Raw genomic sequence first — 15,527 nt, 5'->3', positions numbered from 1 at the left:
CATGAGCGTATATATACAAGGGTCATACATATCGTTTCATATCAAATAGGCCAACATACCAATAACCCAATGATCTACCCCCCAAACACACAACCATGTCCAGCCAACTCAGAGCTCCAAAACACCAACCGTTTGCAAAGCAAAGATGATCTATACAACAAAATGCAACACTATGTGAATCAAGAGGTCAGCAGAATATCTTATAAAATTTCTTCCAAGCCGGCCACTGTTCTCTCTCCTCCCTCTCTTCAGAAATCAAATCGCCCAAATCCAAATCCCGCCTACCAGTCTTTAAATCCATATCTTTGGCCCGGACGATCGAAGTCCTGAACCATATTTTATATGGGACATAGAATATTAACACGATGGGCGCTGCAAGATATACGGAGAACCAATTCTGTATATGTCCTTTGAGAGAGTTCTCGGGTAAATCGATTGGAAACATGCCAATCCAAAACTGTGCTATGAGTACTAGCATGTTGAATACCAGGCCGATGTAAGAGCCGATCACGCCAGGTTGGGATCGGAAGGTGAGTTCGTCCAGAGAGTGGCCTTGGGCAAGCCATCCGCGGCGGAAGCGGATATGTGCTAGGCAAATAGATGACCAGGTCATGATGGCGGATAGGCCGGAGATAGCTATCATCCAAGTAAAGGCCTCGTCACGGTGGCTCGATGCAGCGAGGAAACAGAGCATTCCGGCTGCGAATGCGACTAGGACGGCGAAGATGGGTCTTCCTCGACGGTCGATGTATGCTAAGAAACGGGGAGCCTGGTTCTGCTCTGCCAGTGCGGCTAGGGTGCGTGAAGAGCCGTATATCGCTGAGTTACCGACACTAAGGACGGAGACCATGATGACGGCGTTCATTACGGAGTCAAGGCCAGTGATACTAGCGTTTGTGATGGAAATGACAAACGGAGAAGCCGTAGATTCTGTTGAGGTTGCATCTGAGGTGGCTTGGAGGAGATGACTGTCGGTGTAGGGCACAAGAAGTCCTACCATTGTCAGAGCTATGATGTAGAAGAGCGCTATGCGCCAAAACACCTGCTTGACCGCCGTAGGAAGTGATTTTCGTGGATTAGTTGCCTCGGCAGCAGCGAGTCCGACCAGTTCAGTACCGGTGAAGGCAAATGCGGCATTGACAAAGCAGCTGCATAGTCCCTTGATGCCGTGGTTGAACGCTCCTGGATCACGCCAGTACTTGCCACCAATATAACTCCCATCCGGGCCGCCAGCAACATTGAGCACAATGCCGAGAATTCTGCGCTCGTTAGTAAATGTGCGACTGAAGCTTCACCTCAACGAGCCATTGCTTACATGTATCCCACGACGGCGACGACTTTGACGATTGAGAAAATAAACTCCGCCTCTCCATACCCCCGTACGCCGAAGAGGTTAATCGCAAAGATGAAAAGGTAGAAAATCGTGACCCAGACCGCCGGCGAGAGAGGAGTGGAATGGTTCCAATACGACACCGTCACGGAGGCGGCCACAATCTCCAGTGGAAATACAACAAGCCATTGGAGTGCATAGTTCCAGCCCATTGCGAAGCCCCAGGCCGGGTCTAAAAAGCGAGTAGAGTACGCCGAGAAAGATCCGGCAACGGGAAAGAGGACAGCCATCTCTCCGAGTGCGTGAACGGTAGCATATATCATCACACCGACGAGGAGGAAGGCAATCAATACCGAAGCCGGGCCGCCGGTTGATAGCGATTTACCCGATCCAACAAACAGGCCGGTTCCTGTACAAGGGAATTAAGCATTTCAAAACCATCATATATTTTTTAGCGAAATGCAGAACATACCTATCGACCCTCCAATAGCGATCATCTGCAGATGCCTGCCTTGCAACCTACGCTTCAACGGCGAATTCGCGGTCGCCGCCGCCGCACCCGCAAAATCAAACTCCGTTCGGTCCAAAAACGGCGTGGACTTAGTGATGGTGAGCTGTGCGTCCGGATCGCGCTTGAAGCCATCGATAAACCACCGTAAGAAGGTTGCTGCCGCCGTCGGCCTCCGCCCTTCCTCGTAGATGACTGGAGTTTCCGGCACTGGGCCGTGGAGGTGGCGGGGGAACTGCCTCGGCGGCTGATAGTATGGATATGAGTGGGAGCGAGGGACTTCTACTTCGAATGTAGATTTGGGGCGGCGGGTGGCGGACACAGATGAGCTGCGGGCGCCATACTGGTCCCTGTCTCCGTATGGCATGGCGAGGAGTCTTGATGGGCGAGCGTAGAGTTGAGTGATCCTAGGCCAGGACCATCACAGCGGTATGTATTTACAGCCGGATCGAATGCATGGGATCGAGCAAGAGACAGTTCCGCCGCATATATGAAGGGGCGAGACGACGAGACTCTAGAGGCAGCTTTGAAACAGGTTCAGGACGAACGGCTGGCGCGGTAGAGAGGAACCAGGAGCGAGATGGGGACAAATGGCATCTTAACTGCCAGTCGTAATCGAACTAGCTGGGCCAAACGCTCCCCCTCGTCCAGTCGCAGGACCAAGACCAGGACCAAGGCCGTAGGATATTAACCACAACCCCGATGTGGGCGAAGCGCCGGGAGATATGTATACTGGCGGGCCAACCGGGTCGAGGGCAAGGGAGGGCACCCTGGCGTCTTTGCTGGCAGCTTCCCGCGACAATGCTCAAAGATGAATGCCAGATCGTCGACGGCAGCGTCTTGTCGCACTGCATTAGTTAACACGAAGCCGGGGACCCAAATGTGCGTGTGAGAGCCAGGGGGGAGCTTCGCTGGCTGCAATTCGATGCAGGCCGGCAAGTTCAACGGCGAAACTTCGTATAAGCTTAAAGAATGCATGGATGAAGCTCATGTCTGGGTCGAGCACTCGGGTTCAGCCTGACTTAGCGAAACTTGCCACCATTCGCTGGCTCGGCTGTTTTCTCTCCTCCGTATCAGACGAGAGAGAGAGGCTGTCCAGGATGTCTGCGTATGATGGCTCAGCCAGGCCAGTAACGCCGTCAAATCGGCGTATAAGCCGGCAACCATACTTATAAAACGCCATGCTTCTCGTATCCATGCGTGTGGCTTTTGGTGGATACGGATCTCTGCGGCATGAATAACTGAAGAGTTGAAGTCGAAACCTGGTCGAACCGATGGCATGTTCTCTATCCTGTATAGACGCGATCAGCCGGCTATGTCGAACGAAGAACATAGGTCCGAAGTCAAGAGCCGGTGAATGGCCGCCAAAAGCAAGCTCAACTGCAGGTCATCCAAAGATCATCAGCACTAATTACGTTCAATCGACGCCCACAAAGTCTTATCAACGCTGTGCAGCCTAAGGCGTACAGGGTGCATGGCCCAAACTCCTGTTGATGTTCATGGACGGCATATAAAAGTGGTAGTTCGACTTCTGCACCCTGGATCAACTGCCCTTTAGATACAGCCAGGATGAAGATCTTACAGCGGAGATCTTGACCGTCGAGGACGATAGATCGATGGTTAAAAAGCATGCCCTTCTTGGCTGTTTCTCGGTATGGCCAGAGTCGGCAGCACAAGAATCTACTCCGTTCAAACTCGAAGGCATTATTTACATCCTCTAACGCTTCCCAGGCAAATGCATTTACCTAAAGCGGTTATGTTGTGACTTCACAAACTCCAATCAACGCCCTATCAGTTGATTGGCCGCCTCTGAGAGTCACCAACATTTAATGATGGAGTTTATTGGGCACTACGGTCTCCAATATGTAACTAATGTCAGTTGGTGACTACGAATCTCCTCTGTTAAGAGATAGCTTGTCCATGCTTCTCAGAGAGATGGCACAGAGCAGACCGTTACCCTTTATACCCCTTCACCAGATGATGGCTGCCACTATGCTGGCCATCTACTTTGCACACTGCCGACAGAGATTATTGAAATAACTGCCGCCTTCCTTGAGCCTACCGATCTAGCTTCGTTTCGGAGTACGTCCAGGCTCATCTACAACAGTACCGAGCGCTGCTTTGGTGTCTTGTTTACGGCCATAAAGACCAATCTTTCCGCTACAAGCCTACGGAAACTCATCCTTACATCTAGCCATCCACGCCTGAGTCACTATGTCCAATCCCTTGACGTGGAAGGCGGACATTCGAGACTAGGGGCCGAGCTATTGTGGGATCGAGACCCGTCTGGCTACCTCATTATCCCGCAACGCCGGGTACAAATGATATCTGATATCCTAGTCTCCCTTATTAACTGTCACTCATTCAAAGTCGGTTATGGAGGTGCAATGGAGAAGGGGAACTATATATCCAATGTCCTAGGACCGAGCGACGCTACCAGGACCATCATTTATACCATTGCTGAGAATGCCTTGCCACTAAAATCACTAGAGTTGGATTGGGACACCCAGGGGGCTCTTTCAGCTAACCATAGTATGGATGCAAAGCTTTTGGGCTTGAATGATCTTCGAAAACCAGGATTTTTCATCGCCGTATCCTATCTTTAAGACCTCTTGCTGTTTTTCGACGTAGTGCCTGACACTATCGATTGGGCCTTTGAACTTATCCAGGGTGCCACCACCTTAAGACGTCTTCAATGCAATTTGGGCGTTGAGAAGGTAACTATCTCACTTTTCCAATAGACACGCTACCTCCCCTACAGGAGATTGTCTTTCATTCCACTATTTGGTCGTCACCGGAAGCCCTGCTTGCGTTTCTCCGACATTGGCGCTTAAGCCTCCGCAGTCTTGCCGTGGATTTCCCAAGGAATTTATGTCAGGATTTACTTTTACTCACGCATCTCGCCCCAATGAGAGAATATCGGGCGTAGAATACAATGGATCGAGTATGAAACTGGCCCTGCAAATGATTTTAGGCTCGATGAGGAGGGCTAAAGTAATTCGTCGAATCTGTAGCGCCATTATCCCCGCTATCAACCACCCTGCTGACTATTAACTGTCAGACGGGCGAGAGATATAGGACATCGGTATAGCGTATCTATAGAGGAAAAAATCAGGTACTCAGTGTATGGAGATTCAATTACGTATAAATCGTATTCAGTGGTACTGAAATGCCTATAGATATGAACACACTCCAGGAAAAGGGGGTGACCTCAGTCGTAAACATGCAGAAAGTTGCAATTATCGTGGCAGAAGAAGTCCAAGTTCCTTAACGAGTGGTCTGGTCCAATCATAAGTGAAAGCGGCATGACCACACCCAACCGATGCTTCACCGAACTTTTCCTCATAGTTCAAAATACCGTCCTGTGCAAGGTACCGGATGATATGTTCCTGTCCGCCTACAATGGCGTGAAAGAGGACTTGGGATTCATAAGATATTGAATAGGTCTCCAGCATCAGCTTCAATGACTTTAAATGTCCATACCTCGCTGCCTTTTGAATGGGGGTATAAACGTCGTAAGTTCTCGGATTCGGTGAGATACGATCTAGATCAGGACCCGTTTCTAAAAGAAGAGAAATAATTTCATCGTATCCATGACCAGCAGCTATTGACGTGGGACATGCTAGTATCAACGAGGATCCCTTCGGATCCAGCGGAATAACTGAAACCCCCTTGTTAAGTAGCATTCGGACCACATCAACAGCACCATTGTCGCAGGCCACGCGGAGCATCCGATGCCGGAAACGGTCAAGAAATTCTGGCGGCATGGATTCTAAATCCCCAACGTCCACAAGATGGTTCACGATGTCTAAATGTTTCCCTTTAGTAGCGTTTAGTATCGCCATGTGATAATGGAAACCGGTCAGTGGAACATTGTACTCAGGCAAGAGAAGTATTTTGATAATTTCCCATTTGCCGGCGTAGCATGCTAACTGTAGCGGAGTTACAGCGAATATTTCAAAGTTGTCTACCTCGTATCCGTCGATCCAAGTGCATCGCCTGTCTGACTGAGTGATAAGCTGTGAATCCCATGTAAGCATATTAGGTTCTGCGCCGGCTTTGAGGAGTAGCTTGACTGTGTCGATATGCCCATAAAATGCTGCAAGGTGAAGGGGAGTCCCGAAGTAGTTGCTGGCGTCATTACAACCAATACTACCCTGCTGTAGTAGGCTTTCTACCAGAGTAGTGTTTCCAACGCATGCTGCAGCAGGAAGCAGGTGCCGAGGGCTATCTGGAGGATAAATCTGCTGGGGAATATGGCCAGGAAAGGTATCTGAGACAAGGATGGATGAATATCCATCTTTTTCAGAGGGAAAGTAGTCCGAGCGGAGTGCAGAAAAGATAGTTCGAGTTGGTAAAATCGTAAAAAGCGCTTTCGATAATATAGTGGTATAATTATATACGCTTTCATCGCATGTTGGGTCGCTGCTTGAAAGTACCAGGGTCTTAACTGTGGTGCGAATGGTATTTATCAAATTGTTAGGCTTGCATCCACTTTTGCTTAAAACCTGAAATCGTAGATAATCACGACCGATGCGTTCCGAGGGAGAAATCCTCATACAGCTGCACTCCGCTGCGAATATTCGGGTTGAGTTAATAGCCCTCAGGATTTCGCGATCGAAAAAGCCTAGTGTGAAAGGTTGGTTAGTTAATCAACCACAGAGCTTTTACAAAGTGATGAATAGGTGACTGATGAATAGGTGACTGATGAATAGGTGACTGACTGGAGACGAGCCTCAATCTGAGGAAGACCTTAAACCCGTAGTACTCAGGCCCGGCAATGATGATGAGCTGATCAAAGATCTCTTGCCAGATCTCAGGCAACAGGGAATCCATGGCGGAGGCTGGGAAACGTGCAAAACGAGAATCAGCATAGAATGTTGGTGGTTATGTAGTTAGATAGAGGGGGATTCAGGGGTATTATATAGGCTCTTGTAGATCCTTGTCGCTTCCAAGTAGGTATAACATTTTACGTATGCCCATGCACAGTGATTAGTAGGCATTGGGGCTACTGCAGTCTCTGACATCACATACTCTGTATTTGCTGTATAATCACCCGACTGTACTCTAGTCATACCGTGGCCACAGCAGCTCATGCCGTAGTTAGATGAGAAATGGCTGCCGCCACACGGTATACTAATGGGACCAGGGGACAAAAGGTCTATATCGAAAACCATTGAATAACCATGCCCACAGGTAATGGTAATTGGTATAGAAGGTGGAAGTTACATCTGGTTATAACTTTCCTACCAAATGACCACTAGTTAGTTATATTATATCCAGGTACGAGTACCTAGCTTAGTCTACAAAAGCTTGATCATCATGCATTGATATTGTGATATATATTTTTCTATTGGTAAGAAGTACTTCTAGAACAAACGGCATTAGGCCAACTAAAAACAATTACCATCTCTCTTACTCCCAAACCGTGTGAGACCAAAAGACAAGCTCTGAAAGACTAGCTTTGCATATCCCTGTCCATCACAACTGATCGACTATAACCCCAATCGTCTCTACCTGCTTCAAGCTCTTCTTAGTTCAGATGTCCTAACTCAATTAGGAGCGCATCATCTATATCATACGTGTGGATCCCAACCACCTTGAGGTCGCCAAATTCCGCACGGTGATCAGCCAGCATACGAAAGGTGGATTTGGCGTTTTCTGTCCCTGCTAAGCTGTTGAAGGCATTGTCCTCGTCTGAACCAGGCTTCGACGGGCGAAATATATGCTCTTCTCTCTCGGAAATCTTGAGTTTTTCCCGAGCCGTCCTTATCGTCGCCCTTGTTTCCATATTTGTAATCGCGGTTTGACTTATATATTTAAAGTCTCTCGGTCTGCCTCCCGTAACCTTGATGCCCTGGTATATCATGTCAGAGTATGGTAGACGTACGCTGTCTGGTAAAAAGTCATTCCTGGAGAAGGATTTCGAGATATGAACAAAGTTTTTTTCCGGACTGTAATATCCCTCGTGAATTTGGCGGTAGTTGGACTTAACCTGTGTAAAGAGATCCTCCTTGTTCAGAACTGCGATAAACGTAGACGGTTCTTCCTCGATCGCCCCAAGCCTTTCCCTCATTTTTGAGACAGGTATTCTTATATCTGAGCGGATCTTGAGTGTATTGTAATAGTAATCCAAGGGTGGCCTGTCCACATCCGGTCTCTTGTCCGAAATAGCATCATCAAGTATCTTTCTCACCTCCGCCCCTTTCCTTCCGTATCCTTCATATCCCAGGTCCTCTGAGGCCCCGGGAATTCTTCTCTCGTCAAACGACCCATCTTTGGGTCTAGAGTGCAAAACTGGTGGCGATGGCTCTTGTGGAGTTGGGGGAGGGCGGTTTTCTCCCGGCCCATGGGCACCTTGTTGACCTGGATGAGGCTCATTGGGGTTACCTCCTGGCTTCCCTCCTCCAGACTTGCCCCCGCTTGGGCTCGGGGGCCTAGGGATAATTGGGGGCCTTCTGACGCGCAAGCCAGCAATTAGTTCATGCGGGCCCTTAGGCAAATTTGGGCCAGCTGTGACAAGTAGTTAATATATACACCGTTCTTAGAAGGAATTTCATGGAAAACGTGAACTACCATCGCAAGGCTCGACATCGCAGCTTCGCTTTATGTCCCCTAACTTTCCACCTGGTATTGTCCGTGCGGCCGCAAAGGGTTCCAGGGAGGCAATCGCTGCCAGGAGCGGGATAATTTTGGAGACGTCGAAACGCATTGTATCTCGAGTAAGATGAAGCTAAGAAGTTAAGGTGTAATCAATCAGATATTCAGTAGAATGGTGGCTTTGTTTGATTTCCTAATATTGGAGTCGAATGGAGTATGGTATATTTATATCTTGATCTCCAGACACCATCATACCGTTCCTCGCCTTAGGACCGCCCTCGGTCTCCTTAAAGCACAATAGTAATTGCCATGGTGCCTCCATCAAGGATCAGTAGTGCAACTACTAATCCCCTTAGTAACTACAGCGAATGTAACATGGGTTTCATCCAACATATAGTGATTAGTTATCTCTGTCATATTTAAAACTGCGGAGCTGAAGCGCTGTTTGGAAACACCTGGAGCAAACAAGTCACTTACTCTCCTCCCATCCATTCGAATGGGCGGCATATATCCACGGACGATTATGTTCCTTGCTAGGCTAGGCTTCGCCGCTTCACTGGGTCATCTTGCGTTTCCGCCCTCGCATAAATCAGTTTGAGCCAACAAGCTGACGAGGCCGCTGTGATAGATGCATCCGCATAGCTGATGTATCAACGTGCAGCGCTGATATTTCAAAGTGTGGTGCTGAATGTAGTGCTGGGATATCAATGTGATTATTCTGATACACTAATTTTTTTGGCCAATTTATGTTGGAGCGGAGCAACTGAACGGCCTTATAGTGATGATGATTGGTGGCAGTAGACTGTACCCCCGGAGAAGAAATAGCAGAGATCTTGGTATTCAAACAACCGAGTAGATACATAGGTCGTAGATGGATATCTGATTGGAAAGGGTGGTAAAATATACTCCGGGTACGGATTATGTATTATCCGAGTTTAATGACATGACCCCTGAATGCATAACTGTCAACGTTGGATGTTACAGATATCAGGTTAATAATCAATAAACTATGACAAAGATCCCCATCGTCATCCAAGTTTCGACGCATAAACAGTTTATGAACATATGTTTGACTCAGTAACAGCATGCCGTTATTAAGTCATATCGTTATTAAGTGCAGCGTTGGTGTATCAGCATGCCTGAGCCAGCTCGAGATCACCTATTCTAGCGCTATTCTAGGATATTCCCGTCCAGCCGTGTCATCTGCCTCCTTGAAGCAAGAGTAGAATGTCTTCTTGACTGTCTGGCTTTACAAGCTGCTGCCATCGTTTCAGCATGCTGGGGTTTGAAGACGGACATTCCTTTGGAGCTTGCTGGGACTGCGTAATAATATCGACATGTCCCCGAACATATTCCCATGGGTATAAATAGGAGCGAGTGAACCCTCTATTGACATTTTATTTTCTTGATGGCAACATCAATCATATCAATTTCATTTCTGCTACACCTTTTACAGCAGGCAGATTATTCCCAATCACCCCGAGGTTTCACCTTCAAATATGGGTACTGTTTTCAACGGTCTTCTCCTTGGGATCTCAGGCCTTTCCCTATTCCCACTTGCAGATTTATTTTTCCCAAAGCGTGCCGAAGCCGACACCATCGTTCGTGTCTCTGCCGCACTATCACAGCCTGGCGAGAAAAGTTTTAGCCCCGGGGGCAACACGCCAAATATAGCACTGTTCAATGAGAAGGGAGATAGGATTGGATTCAAGAGCGGGAAAGGTCATGGCAATATTGACGAGGGGCGATTTGCGGATATCAGTGTCTCCCCGATCGATTCCAAAAATACCGAACTTCCAACATATATCTCTATCAGTGCTTCAGGCACCGATGCCATCTGCATTTCATCTATTGCTGTAACACCGCCTACAAATGCCGACTACTTTGCGTTTCTCGGGGATACTGCGAAAGCGTGTGGAGCAACCTGGTACTATTCTAGTCAGCCGATCAAGACGACTGACGAAAGTGGCGACATTAAATATTACAAGCCAGCGTGCTTTTGGATCGATGGGCCAGGCGACAATGGAAAAACTACAGGCAATCTCCCCCAAGGAATCGGCATTCATCTGACAGATTTTGTTGGAAATAAGAAACGACAAGCACAATACCAAGCGCACAATGAGATAATGTGCAGCCGCCCTAGGTTGCATATGTACGATAGATTGGATGAACTAAACTGCTTACCTGTTTTCAATCCCCCACTCAAGGACCAGAACCTCGATGCAGACCTCAAGGAAGCACTGACAGACGGTAAAGTTATGTGCCATCCGGGGCCCGGTGAAAAGGCAACAGCGGAGGAGATATTACACCTACGAAAGGTTAACTTAGGGCGAATTCCAGTTCCAACTTATGGAATCAAGCACAAGAGGGGGGAGGTCACCGAGCTGAAAGAGAGAGCGGAAAAGGAGCCCAGGAACGCTTGCTTCAACAACGATATCATTATTAGTGACTCCATGAGTGCAAAGCAACTTTGCGAACATCCCAACTCGCGCGGTCCTGACTTTGTTTCCAAAAGTGAGGGCTATTATTGCGATATGTGCACGCATGAACTCTTCCCGCTTTGCCGCAAAAGCCCAGCAGCTAAATATCCCAAGGGTTGTTTTGATCTTGCCTCCAAAAAAATCCGTCATGTTGGGGATATAGCTGCCCGCGGTAATAGTATGATTATACCAGACAAGAATTACCAGAACATCAGAAACTGGGAATGAGGGTTTGTTAGGATAGACGTTCAGGTCCCATGGGTATGATTGGATTTGCACGGGTATACAGCTGGAGAAGCAGGCCTTGTAGAGGTCACCGCCTCTGTGTGAGCAAGCAGCAGCTAATAAGTGTAAAATTAGCAAATAGTGCCATCAACTTCACATTTTATATGTATCAAAAGCTCTAACTAGATTACTGCAGGTGTGTGGAATAACTCTAGTCTTCCTGCCTGCCACCAAAGCCTTCAGTAGAAACCATGATGTGACTCTTGTAGGTCGCAAGCTTTTGAAGATCTGCAACGGCTCCAGCCTTAGCACACTGGTCTGGGGCATCAGCAGAATCCCACTTGTCTAGCATTTTTTTAATCCAATTTTCAACAAAATCTTTTGCTTTTTTCTCCATCCCATCTAAAAGGTTTTCAATAAAGTCGTCCCAGGCTGCGACCAGGCTTACCTGAACCCCATATTTCTCGTTGTATGCAAGAACAATGTCCTCAAACACCAATCTAAGGTTATTCTCGATCCTATTAAGGGACCTCAGGACAGCCGGGTGGCTTAAATATTTGAACACTGCGATCGTGGTTTGAATAACAACAATTGCGGGGTGGGGGTCGTCCAAATCATAAAGCGCCTGCATTCTAGTCTCGGAAGCTGGGTTCTTGTTTGACCATAGCTATTGGCACGCCATGGTTAGTGATAGGGAAAAGCAGAGCAGTTAGGGGCTTGTTTACATACAATTGCTTTCATTCCATTAATGCCTGCTTGAAGGAGCCAGAAATCCTGATTATTAGCTGTAGAGCCTAGAGCGTCCATTATTCTGTCATTTGGGGATGGTGACTGATAACCACCAGGGAATGACGGTGGTGTACGCTCATCGATGAGGAATGTGCCAAGCTGTTGGAAAAATTCACATGGTATTCGGTCGTACGTTCCTGTTCCATATAGATATTTGCCTTGACTCGCATACTCGAAGAAGATCGTAATGGTCTGTATCTCAAGAAGGTGTTCCGCTGTAAAGTTATTTTAGTAGGAGTTCTTGAATGCTTATTTGGTATAATTTTGAGAAATTAACTCACTATGATATTGGTAGGCCGTCTCTGGGGTTTCAACATATTCGAGGACCTCAGGGTTACCACAGTCTCCGCGGTCCGCCACATCTATGGCTCGATTCCAAATATCATGATTTGCATCCCATCCTCCAGCAGATGTGTAAGGCGCCTGCGAGATCTGAAGTGAGTGGGTATCCCCATCCTTGCAGTAGGCTGTGTACTCTCGTAATTCGCCGCGCTTGTGTAGTTGGCTGGATGCGCGATGTTCCACCACGCTCACACCTCTCTCCATAGTCAGAGCACTACCTTGTGTGCGCCCCGTAGGGGGGTGATTTTTGTCATCCTCGGGGGAACAAACCTCAGCCACATATTGGCAGATGGTACCATGGCACTTGCATTCTTTGTCCTTATCATCAAGCTCTTTATTGAATCCTTTGAGGTCACATAAGAGGTTGTATACTGCATGTACCGCACCTTTGGCTTTCCATATGGCTGTGCCGACAATAAAGGTCTTGAGGGACTTCATGACTAGATTGGGGTACGTACTCCTAACTCCTGTATCCCAATCTTCGACCTGCTTCCTTTGCAAGGCGGTATAAGTCAAAGCTTGGAATAGATCCCCAAGAGTTGTAATCAATATTTCCAAATCCTTGGGCAAACTCTCGTCCCTCTTGGCTATAGAACCATGCGATACTCCTGATATAGGAAGAAAAGATAAGTCGAACGGGCGCTCTGCAGGGCACTGCTGTTTATCTAGGTATCTGTTAAGAGCCTCGCGAAAATCGGTGATACGGGGGTTAGTTTGTGTACGCTCTGTATAGACTGAGGGCCTGCAGCAGAAGGAGTTTGCACCGCCGGTAAAGGCGCACTCATTAGAATGGGTATCCATTGCGAGTCTGATTTTGTCCTCTGGGCATCCTAAAAGGCATAGAGCAGAGTCATAATGCGGATTACCGATACCGCCTGAAAAGTCGTTTCCAAAGCAGTCCTCAAGGGTGTCGTTGGTACGTTTGGTGCCATAACATAGAGCCCTTGACTCCCAACCGCTGATCGGGTTGAGGCGATTGCCCGAATATTTTGGCTTGCACGTAGCACCGCCACTTCCAGTTTCAGATCGAACCAATACCTGATTATTATACTGGTTAACAAATGGGCAATGTCCAGAATCGCAATCAGGGTACCTGGACCACTCGACATTCCGGTAGGCTCCCATGCTACGCTTCTCAACTTTGCAACACGCCGCCTGGTATTTGTTGTTGTTGCAGTACATCGAGTTCGACCCCACTTCGATATGGTCAATTGGACATTCAGATGAACATTTGCCGTTGTTATGTTGATACCATCCACACTCCACCAAACCCGAGTCGTCCGGACAACACCAGGTATTAATAGAGCCCTTAGGACAGCCAGTCTGGTCGAGCATTATCTCACCCTTTTTAGCCTCTTTATCCACTCGGTCAACAACGTGATATCCATTGGGACATGTTTGACCGCAGCCGGTCCATTTACACTGCTTGACTGGATCACGAACATCGATATAGACTTCATCATTTGCATCCTTGATGGGAAAGAAAACATCAAACGACCGTTTAGCAGCCTTTGCAAGAGCTTTAGCGTACTTATTATCGGTGGTATCGTGGCTAATAGCCCAAACCATCACGCCTCCTAGGCAACGGAGTCGTGCGTGAGAGGTCTTAAGTGACAGGGTTTCCTCGTCGTCAAAGGTAAGCCATTGATCATCCCATGTCAAAATCTTAACTGCAGCATCTTTGTCTAACTTCGGCTCGAGATTTTTTGTTTTGATAATGTCGTCAATCTCGTTGTTCAATAAAACCCCAGTCTGTTTGCTGCATGGGCCAGGGTCTGATCCAGACGTAAACAGGCAACCAGGGTCCCTGAGAGTCGTGTAAAACGGGGGAGACGTTAGAGAGAATATAGCTATAGGTATAATCGCTTGCAACTTTTTGGGGCTAGATTGAAGCAACTTACAAGCAATTTTTATCCTGGACCGTAAAAGCTCTCGCGTAGAAGCCTAAGCCCATTACAACTTTATTGGGCTCGATGTCATTGCGCCATATCAAATCCAGTGCAAGTTCGATTTCCGTTAAATTTGTATGGGCATTGAGAATATTCCCAGTCCATTTATTCCCTTGAAAAACGGATATATAAGAGTCCAAGTTGATGGTATAAAACGGCAAAAACGGGATATTACTAACCTTTATCCCACGTTCCATGCAAGTCATAGGACATGATATTGAAATAGTCAACATGTGGCGACAGGTTTTTTAAATCGAAATGCTGCAGGTACCAATATGACGCCGGAAGAGTAACGCTAACTTCCCCCCTTCCGCCGGTTGACTTTAGTGCATTTTTTAGATTCGCCATAAAGTCTGGGAATTTTTTAAAGTCTTGTGGTCGGCCGCCCCTATCCTTATCAACAGGATACTCCCAGTCAATATCTACTCCATCAAAATCATATGTCGCCATAAATGATATAAGCGATTTAAAGAATATCCTCTGGTTAGCTTCAGACCCTGCAAGGTCTGAAAATGTAGTCGCCGTTGAGCCAGGGTCATTAAACGCCCATCCCCCAATTGCAATGTTGACTTTGAGGAAAGGATCTCGTCTCTTAAGAGCGGTAACTCGCCTCATAAGATCAACGTCTTTTAAAGTTGCAGGGACAACGTGAAACGTGATTGGGTCAACAAGCGCAAAGGCATAATTGATATGGGTATATAATAGGGGTATAAACTCGGGATACATCGCATAGCATGGTCTGTTGGTCCCAAAACCTTCGTAATAGCCGACCACCCTGTGTAGAGTACTTTGGTTAGGGCAGTTAGGGCGATCAACTTTGATATCTCCTGTGGGTATCCAATTAGCAAAGTAAGAGCCTACGGTTTAAGCAGAGTAAATGTAGAGTATGGACAGATATCAACGTACCACAGAATGGTTTTGTAGTTCCACAAAAACCATATCTACAAACCATTAGAAGATGCTCTAGAAATGATTTTTTTTTTTTTTAAAAAAAAAAAAAAAAAAAAAAAAAAAACATACTTGCTGCAGCAAACGTTGAGTGGGCATTTAGATTTCTGTGCATATTCTAACCCAAAATCACCTGGATCACACTCTGACTTGCGGTCACAAGTAGATAGACAGTTTTCAGGAGCACAGACTTTGTACTCGAGGATTAGCAAAAGGTATTCCCATATAGCAAATCAACCCGAGGCTATAAGAATATTTATAAAAAAGAAGAAAAACCTACAGTCAGGTCCGTAGCCACAAACACCATATTTTGAGCAACATCCCTCCGGGCAATGTTTATTTTTATCGCATTCAAG

The 15,527-nt window shown here is 47.1% G+C and overlaps 5 protein-coding genes across 5 annotated transcripts; 1 reads left to right on the top strand and 4 right to left on the bottom strand.

The window, feature by feature from the left end:
- Window positions 1-187: 187 nt before the first annotated feature.
- GIQ15_04516 (uncharacterized protein) lies at window positions 188-2,205 on the bottom strand (the record flags this gene model as incomplete). The annotated part of the gene is made up of 3 exons (XM_033551933.1): window positions 188-1,259; window positions 1,316-1,739; window positions 1,803-2,205. The coding sequence occupies 3 exons, from the start codon at window positions 2,203-2,205 to the stop codon at window positions 188-190; spliced, it is 1,899 nt and encodes a 632-aa protein (XP_033405663.1).
- A 2,872-nt stretch (window positions 2,206-5,077) lies between these two features.
- GIQ15_04515 (ankyrin repeat containing protein) lies at window positions 5,078-5,878 on the bottom strand (the record flags this gene model as incomplete). Its single annotated transcript, XM_033551932.1, has 1 exon — window positions 5,078-5,878. One exon carries the CDS (start codon window positions 5,876-5,878, stop codon window positions 5,078-5,080), a length of 801 nt encoding a protein of 266 aa, XP_033405662.1.
- A 1,493-nt stretch (window positions 5,879-7,371) lies between these two features.
- Window positions 7,372-8,550, bottom strand: GIQ15_04514 (uncharacterized protein; the record flags this gene model as incomplete). The annotated part of the gene is made up of 2 exons (XM_033551931.1): window positions 7,372-8,351; window positions 8,415-8,550. The coding sequence occupies 2 exons, from the start codon at window positions 8,548-8,550 to the stop codon at window positions 7,372-7,374; spliced, it is 1,116 nt and encodes a 371-aa protein (XP_033405661.1).
- Window positions 8,551-9,937: 1,387 nt separating this feature from the next.
- Window positions 9,938-11,146, top strand: GIQ15_04513 (uncharacterized protein; the record flags this gene model as incomplete). The annotated part of the gene is made up of 1 exon (XM_033551930.1): window positions 9,938-11,146. One exon carries the CDS (start codon window positions 9,938-9,940, stop codon window positions 11,144-11,146), a length of 1,209 nt encoding a protein of 402 aa, XP_033405660.1.
- A 208-nt stretch (window positions 11,147-11,354) lies between these two features.
- Window positions 11,355-14,949, bottom strand: GIQ15_04512 (symbiotic chitinase; the record flags this gene model as incomplete). The annotated part of the gene is made up of 5 exons (XM_033551929.1): window positions 11,355-11,810; window positions 11,873-12,147; window positions 12,214-14,033; window positions 14,176-14,335; window positions 14,403-14,949. 5 exons carry the CDS (start codon window positions 14,947-14,949, stop codon window positions 11,355-11,357), a joined length of 3,258 nt encoding a protein of 1,085 aa, XP_033405659.1.
- Between the last annotated feature and the right edge of the window lie 578 nt (window positions 14,950-15,527).

The sequence above is a fragment of the Arthroderma uncinatum genome (assembly GCF_011692745.1).
Source record: "Arthroderma uncinatum strain CBS 119779 chromosome Unknown scaffold3, whole genome shotgun sequence".
In the NCBI taxonomy this organism is placed as follows: domain Eukaryota; kingdom Fungi; phylum Ascomycota; class Eurotiomycetes; order Onygenales; family Arthrodermataceae; genus Arthroderma; species Arthroderma uncinatum.
This window is presented reverse-complemented; position numbering and strand designations above follow the sequence as displayed.